A 15,924-nucleotide genomic window follows, 5' to 3' on the forward strand; every position below is an offset into this window, starting at 1 on the left:
GGGCATCCCACATGGTGGAGTCCCTAGCAATAAACAGGTTCAGGCATTAAATGAGACATTTAATAACTATTCAAACAAATTTTAATAATTTTTTAAAAATAGCACACGTGGATAGAGTTGTAAGGAATGCATATGGGATGCTTGTCTATATCGGGGCACTGAGCATAAAAATTGGAAAGTCATGTTGTAGCTGTATAAAATGTTGATTAGGCACATTTGCCAAATCTTTCATAGTAGAGCAGTTTTAATCCACCACATTAACAAAAGGATGTGGAGGCTTTGGAGAGGATGAAGTTCAGCTGAATTAGAAAATATTAGCTCTTCAGAAAGGTTAAACAAACTTGGATTGTTTTTTTTGTGAAAGCTGAGAGGTGATAAGTGGCATCGATAGGATAGATGGTCATTTTCTTCCCCAGGTTAGACATTTCAAATGCTAGAAGACATTGCTTTAAGGCGAGAGGGGGAAAGTTTAAAGGAAATGTTTACATAGAGAGATGTAGGTGTCTGGAATGTACTGTCAGGGGAAGGTGATATGATATTAATATTTAAGAGGTATTTCGACAGACACCTGAAAAGATAGATAGTGCAGGGAATTGGACCTGATGCTGGCAGGTGGAATTAGTTTAGATTGGCATTATAATTGGCATAGATATTGTTGGCCAAAGGGCCTGTTTCTGGTTATATATAATAGATCACTGTTAGTATCTCAGCAATTCCTGATATAAAGCTGTGGCACTGGTTGAAAGGACATTTTCCCTTTCTCCTCATCACGTATGTGCTCAGCCACTGGTTGTAATTTTCTGTTCTTCAGCAGAGTGACCTCCAGCTCATCCTAGACCTGTGTATTTGCCCAAGATGTTTACAGCTTTTAATGTATCGATAAAATGAAAAAACTAAAAATTCTGAAATAAATACAGAAATGGTCAAAGTCTATCAGTAATTGTTGATCTTTCACTATTGCTCTAAGTTTATGATGAAATTTGTTTCCTGTTCACCAACAGAAAAATGATGAAGAAATTACAAGATTGTGGAATGATTTTGAGAAACAAATGGAGGGTAAGTCTGGTTAATATTATCGGTGGATCTTGGAATTAAAATATCACATTCAACAGTTGAGACCTTGTAAAATACAACAGAGATCTAAGTTGTTACAGGAGCCTAACCTTTTATCCAGAATTCTGAAAACAGACAACTTCCAAAAACTGGGACTTTTTTTGATAGATGACATCTGCTCACCAAAGGTGGAGTTTAGCACCAGACATGACCCGACGCGACCCTAGCTCAACTCCCGAGTATCCTGTCACATTCTGCTACTTTAAAAGTGCCTCCGAATCACCTATCGTGGCACTTTCAGTTGGCCTGGCGGCAGCTCAATGGCTTTCGTCATTACCCATAATCCTTCATGCAGTTGAAACCGCTGTACTGGTATCAGCGCAGGGGAACCGAGAAGTGGGCCATTCTCTTGGTGCTGTTACTACGGGGGACGGGGAGAGAGAGGCGGCAGCGCGACTCAGGCGGGCAAGGGGGAGAGAGAGACGGTAGTGTGACACAGATGGGCAGAGGGAGCGAAAGACGGCAGCGCGGCTTGAACGGGAAGGGGGAGAGAGATGGGAACACGACTCGGGTGGGGAATGGAGACGGATGCGTGACTCGTAAAGGGAGGGAAATCAAAATGATTCAAAAATCTGGAAGGTTCCGAAGAACAGCAGGTGTCCAGTCCCAACGATCCCGGATAAAAGGTTAGGCTTTTAATAAAACCATAGAGTAATATTGCACTTAAACCAGCTCTTTGCCCCATCTACAGTGCTCTCTATAATGTTTGGGACAAAGACAGTTTTTTCCTTATTTGCCCCTGTAATCCACAGTTTTAAATTTGTAATCAAACAACTCACATGATTAAAGTGCATATTCCAGATTTTATTCAAGGGTATTTATATACATTTTGGTTTAACCATGTAGAAATTAAAGTAATTTTTATTCATAGTTCTCTCATTTCAGGGCACCATAATATTTGGGACACAGCAATTGTATGTACATTAATCATGTTTAGTATTTTCTTGACTGCTTGAAGTCAAGATCAAGATTCAATTTATTGACAATAATAAAATAATGTCATATTACATGAAATTTCTTTTTGCCTGCAGCAAGGCAGATAGATTAGCCACTGGCAGGAATTGTCTAAGAGTCTCTTACAGTCAGAGAGAGAAGCAGAAGAGAGTCCCCTCAGTGTCACCGAGCGTCTATAGATTCGCCCCAGTGCTTCCGCAGCCCCTGGATCCACACAGAGTTCAGTCCAAACCATTGGCAATCCCAGCTTCAGATCTGAACCTCTGACATGGTCAGGAACAATTCAGTGTCCTCAACTCCTCTTTGCATCCCTTTCTGATACCTGCCACCCCTCCAGCAAGTTTGAGCCTGTCTCCAGCAGTCCGTGGTGCGAGTCTCCTGACAGCAGTCTCCAGCAGCCCTCAGCTTCCACAGGTTCCTTATCTCAAGTCACTAGCAGCCCACTGCAGTCGCAGAGCCCCTTACTGCTGCCAGAGTCACCATCCCTGGAGGATCATCTCCTCTGCTTCTCCCTCTCAGACGGTGTGTGATCTTCCCATCTTCTAGTGTCCTGCTCGTCCTCTACTTCCCCCGAGTCTGCAGCCCCTTTCACACTGGCACTTTATCCTAGTAATTAACGGCCAATCTACTGGTTAATATGCCAGTGTGAATGATCATGAACTGGCACACGGGTCAAATCGCCCTGGGGTTGACCTACCTAGAGAGGTAGTTGTGATACATAGATATCACTAGATGCCAAGTATCTTCTCTGGTGATGCTCTGCCAGGCCTTTACTGCAGCCATCTTCAGCTCCTGCTTGTTTTAGGGGCTAGTCTCCTTAAGTTTTCTCTTCAGCATATGGAAGACATGCTCAATTGGATTTAGATCAGGTGACTGATTTGGCCATTCAAGAATTTTCCGGATTTCAGCTTTGAAAAGCTCCTTTAAGCAGTATGTTTGGAATCATTGTCTTGCTGTAGGATGAACCACTGTCAAATGAGTTTAGAGGCATTTGCTTGAACTTGACCAGATACACCTCAGAATTCATTTTGCTACTGCCATCAGCAGTTACATCATCAATGAAGATAAGTGCGCCAACACCCGTAGCAGCCATATATGCCCAGGCCTGAACACCCCACCACCATGTTTCACAGATGAGGTGGTACACTTTGAATCTGGGCAGTTCCTTTACATTTTCACACTTTGCTCTTGCCATCACTCTGATACAGGTTAATCTTGGTCTCATCTGTCCACAAGATCTTTTCCAGAATTCTGCAGGCTCTTTTAAATACTTCTTGGCAAACTGTGATCTGGGCATCCTGTTTCTGGCCCAACTAGTGGTTTGCATCTTGCAGTGTAGCCTCTGTATTTCTGTTCATGAAGTCTCCTGCAGACAGTAGTCGTTGCCGTATCCACACCTGCCTCCTGAAGAGTTTCTGATCTGTCAGATATGCATACGGGGATTTGTCTTCATTATGATGAGAATTCTTCGGTCATCTGCAGTGGAGGTCTTCCTTGGTCTACTGGTCCCATTACAATTACTGAGCTCACCAGTGTGGCTTTACTACTTAATAATGCACCAAGCAGTTGAATTTAGTCATCCTAAGGTTTGGGCAATGCTTTTTTGCTGCTTTAATCTTGTTTTTCAGCCTTTTAATAGCTCCTTTGACTTTCATTGGCACAATGAAATTTGGTGCGGCAGGGTTAGCACAGTGATTAGCGCAGCACTGTTACAGTGCCAGTGATTGGGACTGGGGTTCGAATCCCATGTTGTCTGTAAGGACCCCACGTCTGTGTGGGTTTCCTCTGGGGGCTCTGGTTTCCTCCTATGTTCAAAAATGAACCAGAAGTGTAATTGGGCGTAATAGGGCGGCAAGGGCTCATGGGCTGAAAGGGCTTGTTACCGTGTTGTATGTCTAAAAAAAAACCTCTGGTCCATATCTTGAAAACTGGCAGCTGTAGACTCCAAAGGTGATCAAAAGCTTAGAAGCAAGCCTAGCTCTCTTATACCTACACCAATGATGTAATTAAACATACCTAAATGCTCACAAACACCTATGAAGCCAAATGTCCTTAACATTATGGTGCCTTGAAATGGGTGAATTATTTATAAAAAGTGCTGTAATTTCTGCATGATCAAACTAAAATTACCTTGTATAAAATCTGGAATGTGCAGAGGCAAATAAAGGAAATAAATGTCTTCGTCTCTAACATTATGGAGGGAACTGTGTTGCGCTGGACTATTTTTCAGCCTAGTCCCTTCGATCTCCACCATGACCATAGCTCTCCATACCCCTCCTATTCATGTTACCTCTCCAATCTTCTCTTGAATGTTGACATTTATATTTGAATTAGCTAGCCTCTGAAGTAAAAACAACGATTTTGTTTTGGTTTTGGATTATATGACAACTGTAATAGATCTGTGTTACTATTTAGGTTAATGTTAAACTAAATTTTATATAAAAATGTCTTATTAAAGTAAATTATAGAGTTAAATGCATTTCTAGTGAGGGATTTGTGGGCTAGTACAGGGTCACACACAAGACACAGCAGAGTTACAGAGAACCATTGTAATCAGAGAGAGATAGAGTTCACAATCTGAGTCGATGCACCTGGAAAGCAGAGCCATAGTGAACAGAGGAGTTCTTAATTGAAACTCAGGTACCAGTTGTGGTTCTTAAAAGCAATTAAGCTTCTTGAATAGAGATGAGGTCAGAAGTTGTTATTGGATATTGAATGGTTTTGGAAAAGGCAAGGTTTTGCAGAAATGAAACTAAAACTGTTAATGATTCCAGTACATGGTCATATGATTTCAAAGAATTGAGACTAACCCCATTGATGGTGTAAATGTCACATGATTTTTGAGAAATATATTATCAAATTCAGACATTTTCAGATCAGTTCAGAATTCAAGACCCTGTGATACACACGAGTTGGAACCTTGTGAAAAACAGGGTGGAATTAGTAACCAGAATAGGTGCTGTTCTGTGTTGCTCCTAATAAATGGGGAATACAGAAAGTAAGTAGATTTCAAAAGGGAAACCACTTTCTGACTACTCTTTTGAAAGTAAAGAGCGCAGCCTCATCATGGAAGGAAACTCCATGATTCTTGAGAAGAAAACTGAAGAAGAAGAAAACTTGACCTGGATGGAAAGGATTATTTACAAAAGATACAACATTAGTGGCTTTTAAATAAGTAAGACCGACCGCTTCTCATTTGTGCCCAAAAGATGATTACTCCTGTTTGAAGAATATCTCTATGAAAGCAGCTCATCAAAAGAATCATGAGTTGAAAGAAATCTTAAAATATAATGTTTAAAAATGCTTCATAATTACTTCTGACTGCATTTTAAAAGGATTTTAAAATTTTAAAAGAATGAAATTTAAACTTTGATGGTTTTGGACTTTAATAACACACACATTTACATTTGCACATAGTGGGGTTAAATTTAGAGTTAAGTTTAGAGATGAGTAAAAAATGTCATGTTATTAATGGTTTAATAAAAACTTTTATTTTGAATTTACCATTGCCTGGAGAATTTTATATTGCAGTTGCTTTGTTAGTACTAATAAATGTTTATTAGTTCATAACACAACTTGCTTCAGTTTCTGTGAGCAACTTTTTTTAAACTATGTTGTCATACTAGATATTGAAGCCAAATATCAGAAGAAAATGGATGTGCTGCGTGAAGAAATGGAATTGAAAAGGAAAACAGAAATTCACGAAATTGAAGAGAGAAAGAATAGTCAGATTAACGCATTGATGAAAAACCATGAAAAAGCTTTCAGTGACATCAAAAATTACTACAATGACATTACTCTCAACAACCTGGCACTCATTAATTCATTGAAGGTTAGGGGTTCCACATAATTAAACAGATGTGCCATAGGTGACTGCATATACGTAGAAGTAAAATCATAACTGTTTTACACTTTGAGTGATATAAGATCTGACACTTGGATGGTTTTGTATACTCTCTTGTCAATGTCACAAGAACATAAAAAATGGGATTAGGAGTAGGTCATCTGACTCGTGAAGGCTGCATTGCCATTCAATAAGATCATGGCTGATTTGGCCATGTACTCAGTTCCACTTCTCTGCCCCTTCCTTATAACCCTTAATTCCCCTCTTACTCAATTTACATATCTGAGTCTTTAAGACATTTAATGATGTAGCATGTACAGCTTCAATAGATAGAGATTTTCACAGATTCATTACTCTCTGGGAGAAGCAGTATCTATGTCTTAAATTTACTCCCTTGAATCTTGAGCCTGTGACTAGTTCTAGTATCACCTAACAGTGGAAACAACCTCTTCCATCTTTGTGATAGTTTGTAAGAACCATGATAAATAAGTTTGGACAGTTTTGACACAATTTTTAGTGATCTGGTTTCTTGTCATTAATCTACTTATAGTTGTCAATTTTGTATGGGGAAATAGCAAACTTTGAGAAATGGTGAGCTGCTTCTCCAAAGATGGGATTGGAGAATGTTAAGCAGCAATTTGAGGATTCATGTTCAGAGTATTCCATATATTCCTTCCATTGTACCCATGAGCAAAATGGAAGCAAAGCATAGCTCTGGGTACGCTTGAATGATTTTCCAAAACTGATCTCTCATTGAAGAACAAAATCATAACATTTTTTAGCAAGAAATTATTTTTCATCTGTGGACCATATTTCCTTGATGCATTTCTCATAACCTACATGTTATTTTGTATTATAACTTGTTGTGAGTCGGCTTGCATATACATGCATAAAGATGTTTTTAAAAATATTCTCTCAAATAATGTGGCTGTTTCTGGAAAGGTCAATGTTTATTGCTTGATTGTCCTTGAAAAGGTGACATCGAACCACATCTGTACCCGCAGTACCGATATTTCTCACAATTCCATTGGACAAAAAGTTCTACAATTTTCACCCAAAGACGGTCAATGAGTGGGCAGATATTGGCATTGGAAATAGATATCGTTTTCTGAATTATTTGCAAGTTCCTCTTATTCCTACACATTATACTAGATATTATTAAATTTATTTCATTTGTAATAGCAAGTTATGATTCTTGTGCATGATTTACTGCAACAAATTTGCTGTTGATTTTGTGAGAAGAGTACCCAGCCATGATCATCAGATCTTGTTGTGATTTCTCAGGAACAAGTGGAGGTTATGAAATCGAAAGGAGAACGAATGGAGAATGAAATGGCAGACCTTCGCCTGCAGAACAAGCGCCTGACCGAGCCGCTGGAAAAGGCACGGGAAGAGGTGTCAAGCCTTAGTAAACTTTTGGCTAACTATCGGCAGGATAAAGGTTTTCTTACAGTAAGTATCTTGATAACTAGGCAATTTACACCTCAGATTTTCACCTTCCGACCTTAGTAATCCAGGGGTATACTTTTCAAGATAATACCAATAATATTTAGGAACCAATATTTTTATTTGTTCAATATATTGATATGCAATATACTGCATTATAATTTAATATTTCTCATACTGGTCTAAATCTGGGAAACATTATCACAGTATCTATGAATAAAAACATTACTGTGATGATACTACATAATCGTCAGTCTCTTTCCTGTTTCTATTTATTATTTTACCACATATTCACTGAATTGCTGTTATTTGTGAAATTCTTTGACCAATTTCGCATACATGTATAAATGATCACAATACCAGCTTTTATTTTCTGTAGATTATTATTGAGGTTATTAGCAAGCTCCTATTTCTTGACCATTTTAGTCCATCTGGGGTTGAGATGTCACGGTCGCATATCTACGTGGACCTTGCGCCACGAGTTGTTCGTTCAGAGTGACACGCGTGGGAGCTATTGCGCATGCGCAAACCAGCCACTGTTGGTAATGCACACGCGGTTAGAGCAAGGAGTTGAAACGACATGCGTGTAGGCAAGAGTGGTGGTGCAAGGGCTGTGCTGGGAGGAAGAAAGGAGACCGTTGAGAATGGTTGTAGGGTGAAATAAAGGAAGGCAGATGCTCATTTCATGATGTAAAAACTTGTGAGTGTTTGCTTTGTTTTCAGATATAATATTTAAATTACGCTCCTAGAGAACTTAAAGAAGTGCTGGGTTTTTAAAAAAAAAACATTCAGATAGACAAGTCCCCAGGAGCGAAGGCAATATCATCCAGGTTACTACAGAAAGCAAGGGGAAAGATTCCTGGGGCATTGGCAATGAACTTTGTATCTTTCCTGGCCACAGGAGAGCTACTGGAGGATAGGAGAATGGCAAATGTAGAGCCCTTGTCTAAGAAAGGTAATAGGGAGAATCCTGGTTATTATAGTCTTATTTCAGTGGTTTGCAGACTATTGGTGAGGATTCTTAGGGACAGGGATTATGAACATTTAGAAAAGTACAGTCTTCTCTGGAATAGTCAGCATGGCTTTGTGAGGGACAGGTTCTGCCTCATAAGCCTAACAGTTTTTAGAGAAGGTGACAAAAGAAATTGATGAAGGTAAGGCAGTGGATGTGGATTTTGGTCAGGCATATGACAAGATCTCCCATGGTAGGCTTATTCAAAAAGTCATGAGGCATGGGATCCATGGAACTTGTCTGCGCTAATTTGGAATTGGCTTGCCTGCAGAAGGCAGAGGGTTTGAGTAGATTGAGCTTACTGGTTAACCAGATACAAGCCAAAGATCTTCCAGAAGTAACATAGCTCCATCTTGTGGCTGAAAATCATGTGCACTCCTGTAAGTGAAATAGGTAGGTGATGTTTGTGGCCAGTTACTAAAATATCTGACTCCTGGTTGGCCTATTCCTTGACTTTACTGGAAGACTAGGAGGCACAAGCCACCGGCAAAGAATGTAGCATTTAACAGTTGAATCAATTGATTTTCTTTTTGCAGCGAGCTCGAGCAAAGCTTAAAATGATGGACAAGGAAATGAAGCAGTTCAGGTGGGAACATGAAGTACTGGAGCAGCGCTTTTGCAAGGTTGGTTATAATGAAATTGCTCATTAAAATGCAGCTGGTGGAGCCCAAAATACCAGTAACAAAAGTACAGCTATGGCCTTACACAGTAGAAGAGGAACCTAATTAAAAGTACAGGTTTTGTCATATTTAATTAAAGATCATATATAAAGTAATTACAATTAGATATAATTCAAAGAAATTACACTGGCAATTGTTGCAACAAATAATGTGTATACTGAAACCAAAGGAACAGGAGTAAATCATTCATCTCTTTGAACCTTCTGATCCAATTACTGTATATTTTGATTATAAGTTGAGTTGTGAAACTCAAATAAATCTCTCTAAAATTGGGGGTCGACTGATCAGTTTATACATATTGCATTTGGAGCCAGGCATCAAAAAATGTTGAAAGTCTTTGGTCTGGAGTCCTTTCATGCTGAAGGTCTTTGCAAAACAAATACACTGAGCCCCAATTTTCATTTAGAGCCTGGTTGTCCATCATGAGCCTAATGGTATCCAGCTATCTGATTTGGTTGGCGCATCAAAAAAGTGATGAATCCTTGATCTGGGGCTGAGTTCAGTTAGATAAGTTTGGAGTTTTGTTTTAGAGTTAAACATGAGCAAATCTGGCAGCACAGATAGCGTAGAGGTTTGTGCAACCCTCTTACAGCGTCGGCATCTGGAGTTTGTATCCGGTGCTGTCTGTAAGGAGTTTTACATTCTCCCCATGTCTGCGTGGGTTTCCTCCGGGAGCTCCAGTTTCTTCCTACCCTTCAAAACATACTGGGAGTTGTAGGTCAATTGGGTGTTACTGGGCAGCATGGGTTCATGGTATGAACAGGCCTGTTTCCGTGCTGTATGCCTAAATTTAAAAAATGTAATCTGTGAGGTCAGAAGTGAAATGTGAAGTTGAAGATAAGAGATAATTACTAGAAATAATAATTATGATAATTCTGAAATTCAGATTCACAATTAGAACATACCAATGAAAGAAATTAACTGAAAAGTTTTCAGAGTGAGCAAGTTAACCAAGAAAGAAATATTAACAAATAGAAAATGATAATATTGGTACAGAGAATGAAGTTGGGACAGTGAAAGTTGCACAGAAATGATTGCTAGATGGGATGATTATGAAATAATTATGCATTATAATTAATTTCTAACTTTTTAACTCGCTTAGAAAAAAGGTCCAATGGCCAATTTTTGAGCAAGTCGATTTTTTTAAAACTCCATCCATCCATCCATTTGCGAGCGAAGATGAACACGGTGCCTTGTAGCTTTTCAGCTTTAGGCACTGTGTGCCTGGGCAAGGACTTGGAGGCAAGTGCTTGCCTAGGACAAACACCTCCCTCTGGGACCCATGCCACTGAGCCTGGCGGAGTGCGAGGCACGCCAGAGTGACGTGGGATTGCCCCGCAGTGGTCTGTTCCAAGACCATGCTCCCTGGCCATTGTCCTTACGGATCCTTTGCCCACCAAGTTTGCTGCTGCAGACCGCTGTGGAAACTATTTCCCGCGCTCTGTCACAGCTGCCAGACTGACGTGCTATTTGCCCATAGCTTGGGCCCTTTCTAAGTTCTGATGGCTGGGCGAGCCGAGCCTGGGGATTTGAAGTCAGAGTTGTCTTCTCCTAGTCTTTGCCTAAAGAGGCAAAATCTGCAAGGCAGCAGGTGGTTTGAATTCAGAGTTTACCACCTCTTAGCCTTTGTCCAAAGAGGCTTTTCCCACAAGGCAGCGGGTGGGATCTAAGACAGTTCTTCCAAAATGCCCCAGGGCAGCTGCAGGATGCTGCCGACTCCCCGGTGTTGATCCAGTCAGGGTTGGCCAGGCTGGTGATGGTGAAGATGTTATTGGGCTGGCGGAATCATACAGCATAGAAACAGGTTGTATATTAGATGCCTGGATTCAACAGGTACAGGACCAGATAAGTTAATTGTACAAGTATAACAACTCCACAGGGGTACATTATATTTTACAAAAGAAGATAACCAGTTTCAAATATTTTCAAGTATCGATTCTATGTGGCTTACTATTAACAGGATTTTCATGGTTGATCCATGACGGTCTAAATTTATGACTTCACAATGTTTTAATTATTTTTTTACATTGAGGTTCAAGAAGAGCGGGATCAGCTCTACAATAAATTTGAAAAAGCGATTCAGGAAGTTCAACAGAAGACAGGCTTGAAGAATGTTATCCTTGAGCAGAAACTTAGTTTACTGTCTGACTGCTTGGAGAAAAAAGAAGCACAATTGAATGAGGTTCTCGCTGCTTCCAACCTTGACCCAACGGCACTCACTATGGTCACTCGGAAACTAGAGGTACAACAAATCTTTCTCCTTTGTTCTTGTCGTTTGCTAGTAAGGGAACAAAGGGACTTTCTTAATGCCTCCTGAAACTGTAAATGTTATTAAGATTCCATGACAAAGAAAAGTCTTGGTGAGTTGTCAACTCATTAAAATCATAGTAAAACAGAATATTGCTGATGCTTTGATATCTGAAATATAAATGGAAAATGCTGGAAACTCCCATCAGAGAGAAAAATGGTAAATGTTTCATCAGAATTGGTAAAATTAGGGATTAAAAAAGGTTAAGATGGAGAGAAAGGGAGGAAGGAAAATCTGGTCAAAAAGGATGGAAGGTGTGAGGGATTCCTTGTTGAAGTGATAATAGTTCATAGTGGCCCTTTGCGTATTTAAAGACGTAGAAACAATCAAATTGGTTTCAATTCAACTTGAAAGAAAGACATATATACATTTCAAATTGTCTTTATTCATTAAGCAACTTTTTTCTGAAGGCCAGCTTGGTTTCCTAACCTCTGCCAACCCCCCCCCCCCCCTCCCACCTACCGACTCTGGAAAGAGACCACCAGGTTAACATTTATTTTCTACAGTATGCTCAGAATATCTTTACCTATATCTTGCAAATCATCAGAATATTCCAAGATATAGGAATAGAAGGAGGCCCCAGTGGTCCATCTGCTCTGCCATTATAATCATGAGCTGATCCACTCGCCAGACAGATGGCTGACAGATCGAATACTGTTTTGCCAATGGCATTTGCACCGTTTATTCAATTTAGGTACAGACAGATGAATTGAAAAGTACATCGTGAGGAACAGTGGGCTAAGACTGAAATTATGAGGCAAGCAACCTTCTGGTTTGAGTTAATTGCACTATGTATATTGGAAGACACTTGAAGCAAGGAAACTTGAAAAAAACCCAGTTCTGATCAGCTAATTTACCTTTGGTTTAATTCGTATTGTTCCCTTGAAACGAGAATATTTCATGTGGCATTATTTCCTGTGTTGAGGATAATTTTGGGTCTGAAATACCTTTGTTGATATTTTTAGCAGCTGTTTCAGATTCTGAAAATTATATGAAGCTCACTTGCTGTATGATTCTTTTTCAGGATGTTCTGGACTCTAAGAATAATGTAATCAAGGACCTACAGTATGAACTGGCTCGGGTTTGTAAGGTAAGTTATAAATGAAATGCAACACTATGTTCAAGAATTGCATTAATCTCAAGATGCAAGTACCTTGGTTTATTTATTCAAAGCTAGACAATTCTTTTACCAACATCTAGTATTTTGGTAAGATTTTTATCCTGTATCGGTCCCTTCAGACTAGTGCATTGACTTTGAATACATTGGTAGATCTGTGGACACTTAACAAAAATTATTCATCTTGATAGCAATTGACAAAATTCTCATGGAAAGTTATTATTCTTCTATTTAATGGAAAGTGATTTCCTTAATTAATTCTGTAAGGGCAACCTGGTGACACACTCCCGATTGTAAGAGCCTGTTAATAATGACTGGTATTTCAATAATTTTTTTATTGATATATTGAGAGAGAAAGTTGTAGGCAGAGATACTTTTTCAGTTTTTTTCCACTTTGGAAATTATCTTGAGATAAAACAGTACAATGAACAATAAGAAAAATACTGTAGGAACCCAGCAAATCAGTCAGCATCTGTGGAGGCAGAGAAATAGTCCATGTTTCAGGTCAATACTCTGTATCAGAGCTGGATTGTAGAAGGGAGATAGCCAGAATAAAGGGTTGAGGTGGGAGCTGACAAGCATTAGATGGATCTAGGTAAGGAGTTGGACCCAGGTGAAGGTAGAGACAGAGGGTGTAGATAAGAGACAGATTGTGCAAGGTGATATGTGGAGATGGTAAAGTGCTGCAGATTATGGAATCTGATAACTGAGGAAGGCGATAAGTCAATCCAAATAAAGGGTGGATGATGAGCGGGGGGAAATACTGCAAGGGCAGACTGGGGTTTTAAAAGAAGGGGTGAGCCAGTTCTTGTATCATCCTCCTTATTTTTTTGTGTACACTGATAGTCCTGATGAAGGGTCACAACCAAGAGCTTCCACAGATGCTGTCCGATCAGCTGAGTTTCTCCAGCTGTTGTCATTTGTTTCAGATTCAGGCATCTCTGCAGTATCTTGTGCCACTAGTGTTGATTGTTGATCATATTTGGCTAAGTAGCATTAATTTTATGGAGATGCTCTTTATCTCAAAGAGTGAACCTAAATGTTGTTGAAAGTACCATTTTAAAAAATTTAGACAATTTACATCCAATTAACCTACACCCCTGGTACATTTTGAACAGTGGGATGAAACCGGAGCCCCTGGGGAAAACCCACGCAGACACAGGGAGAACATACAAACTCCTTACATACAGCGTGGGATTCGAACCCCAGTCCCAATCACTGGCACTGTAAAGGCATTGCGCTAACTGCGACGTCAACCATGCCGCCACAAATTCTTGGATAATAAAACAGCAGCACTTACAGTTGACTCAGTATTAACAATGTTATGAGCCCAGAGGATTCCAAAACCCAGCAGCAACAGAAATTCACCAAGACAAAGGGTTTACCTAAAAAAAAGTTTATTTTAATTATCTTTAAACATGAAAACAGGATCAAACTTTAACTTATTACTATTAATTTAACCCCTTTCTAATTCTAAGCACACGTGTATATAATGTGTATATAAGTTCAGAAAAGTTCTTTGATTCACAGTCCAATCTCACTTCTCACTTCTCCAAATTCACTGGTTGCAGGCAATTCTTATACTGTGCACAGAATTTAATATTTATGAATTTCACCAGGCTTTGGTGCTTGAAAGGTAAATGGTTACAGCACAGGAATGTTCTTTTCGGTTTTCAGAGAGAGATTTGTTGTTCACTGGACACAAACTGATTCTTTCCAATCAGCCATGTCAGTGTCTTTCCGAAGAAACTTGCCCCATCCGGGTTCTCTAGATGATAACATCTTCTTTTCAGGTCACCACAGAGTTCCTTTTTGTTTCCCTTATTTCAAGTGAAACATTAGGCAGCCAGTCCTCTCCTTTTGTATGAACCACAAGGGCTTTGACCAGGCTGAACTAAGAACTCACAACCCATCTTTAAAATGGGGTTTTTCCACAAGCTTGCCAGCTTGTCACGTTCCAGTCCCAGCTGCTGCTGCTGAACTGTAGAATTGAATTCCCTCTTTCTCTCTCTCACACATACTCTCACTGCTTGCAAAACCACACGACCCTCTCAGAACAGACAGCCTGCAGCTCCGGACCTAATCTTCCAAGTTCTTTAATGTGTTGCTTTCCAAAACAACAATACATTAGTGAAATCTCTATAGGCACTCCCCAAAGCTTTTGCAAAGGCACTTGGAGCCAGACTGTCTGGCTTGAACAGGATTTTAAATGAGATCTGTTTTGAAGTGTTTATATGTGGCCTACACTAAAAAAAATCTGACACAATTTATCTTCGTTAAAACATATACAATATGAAATGCAACATGATCTGTCACAATAATTTTATACAACTTGAAGAATAGGAATTTCTCATGGTGTAATAGCCAACCTTGCTATTTCCAATCAACACTATCGGAAACTTTGAAGATTATGATTTCTCACCATTAGTTGAATTTATTTTTTATATATTTTATTTATTAAAAACCTGATACATACATTAAAAAAACAATTAATACGGCTCCGAATCATGGGTCCTCTACCGGCACCACCTACGGCTCCTAGAACGCTTCCACCAGCGTTGTCTCCGCTCCATCCTCAACATCCATTGGAGCGCTCACACCCCTAACGTCGAGGTACTCGAGATGGCAGAGGTCGACAGCATCGAGTCCACGCTGCTGAAGATCCAGCTGCGCTGGATGGGTCACGTCTCCAGAATGGAGGACCATCGCCTTCCCAAGATCGTATTATATGGCGAGCTCTCCACTGGCCACCGTGACAGAGGTGCACCAAAGAAAAGGTACAAGGACTGCCTAAAGAAATCTCTTGGTGCCTGCCACATTGACCACCGCCAGTGGGCTGATAACGCCTCAAACCGTGCATCTTGGCGCCTCACAGTTTGGCGGGCAGCAGCCTCCTTTGAAGAAGACCGCAGAGCCCACCTCACTGACAAAAGGCAAAGGAGGAAAAACCCAACACCCAACCCCAACCAACCAATTTTCCCTTGCAACCGCTGCAATCGTGTCTGCCTGTCCCACATCGGACTGGTCAGCCACAAACGAGCCTGCAGCTGACGTGGACTTTTTACCCCCTCCATAAATCTTCGTCCGCGAAGCCAAGCCAAAGAAAGAAAAGAAAGAATACATATAATCCAAAAAAAAGTGTGTGTGTGTGTGTATATAAAACAAACTACACCCCCTACTACCCACCCTCCTCCCATGTAATCCCTCCCACCCACCCTCTCCCCCAATACCAACTAATCTATCCCTCACAAATAGAGAAAAGAGGAGATGTAAACCAGAATGACATAATTAATTACCATGGATTAGAGTAACACCACAACTATGTGGTTGGAGAATTCAAAATTTTAAGGCCATATGATCCAAATAAGGGCTCCAAGTTTTACGATAAAAAAAGTTATCACTTAAATTATATGTTATTTTTTCCAGTGGAATACAAGATCTCAGTTCCAT

At 40.0% G+C, this 15,924-nt stretch overlaps 1 protein-coding gene across 1 annotated transcript in view; it reads left to right on the top strand.

The window, feature by feature from the left end:
- Positions 1-15,924, top strand: part of gas8 (growth arrest-specific 8) — a 46,139-nt gene that overhangs the window by 25,948 nt on the left and 4,267 nt on the right. Inside the window, exons 5-10 of the mRNA XM_069901227.1 lie at positions 1,002-1,056; positions 5,694-5,899; positions 7,196-7,363; positions 8,906-8,992; positions 11,082-11,291; positions 12,382-12,447. Coding sequence (XP_069757328.1) covers positions 1,002-1,056; positions 5,694-5,899; positions 7,196-7,363; positions 8,906-8,992; positions 11,082-11,291; positions 12,382-12,447 — 792 coding nt within the window. The remainder of the gene's footprint in view (positions 1-1,001; positions 1,057-5,693; positions 5,900-7,195; positions 7,364-8,905; positions 8,993-11,081; positions 11,292-12,381; positions 12,448-15,924) is intronic.

The sequence above is a fragment of the Narcine bancroftii genome, chromosome 10 (genome assembly GCF_036971445.1).
Source record: "Narcine bancroftii isolate sNarBan1 chromosome 10, sNarBan1.hap1, whole genome shotgun sequence".
NCBI lineage: Eukaryota > Metazoa > Chordata > Chondrichthyes > Torpediniformes > Narcinidae > Narcine > Narcine bancroftii.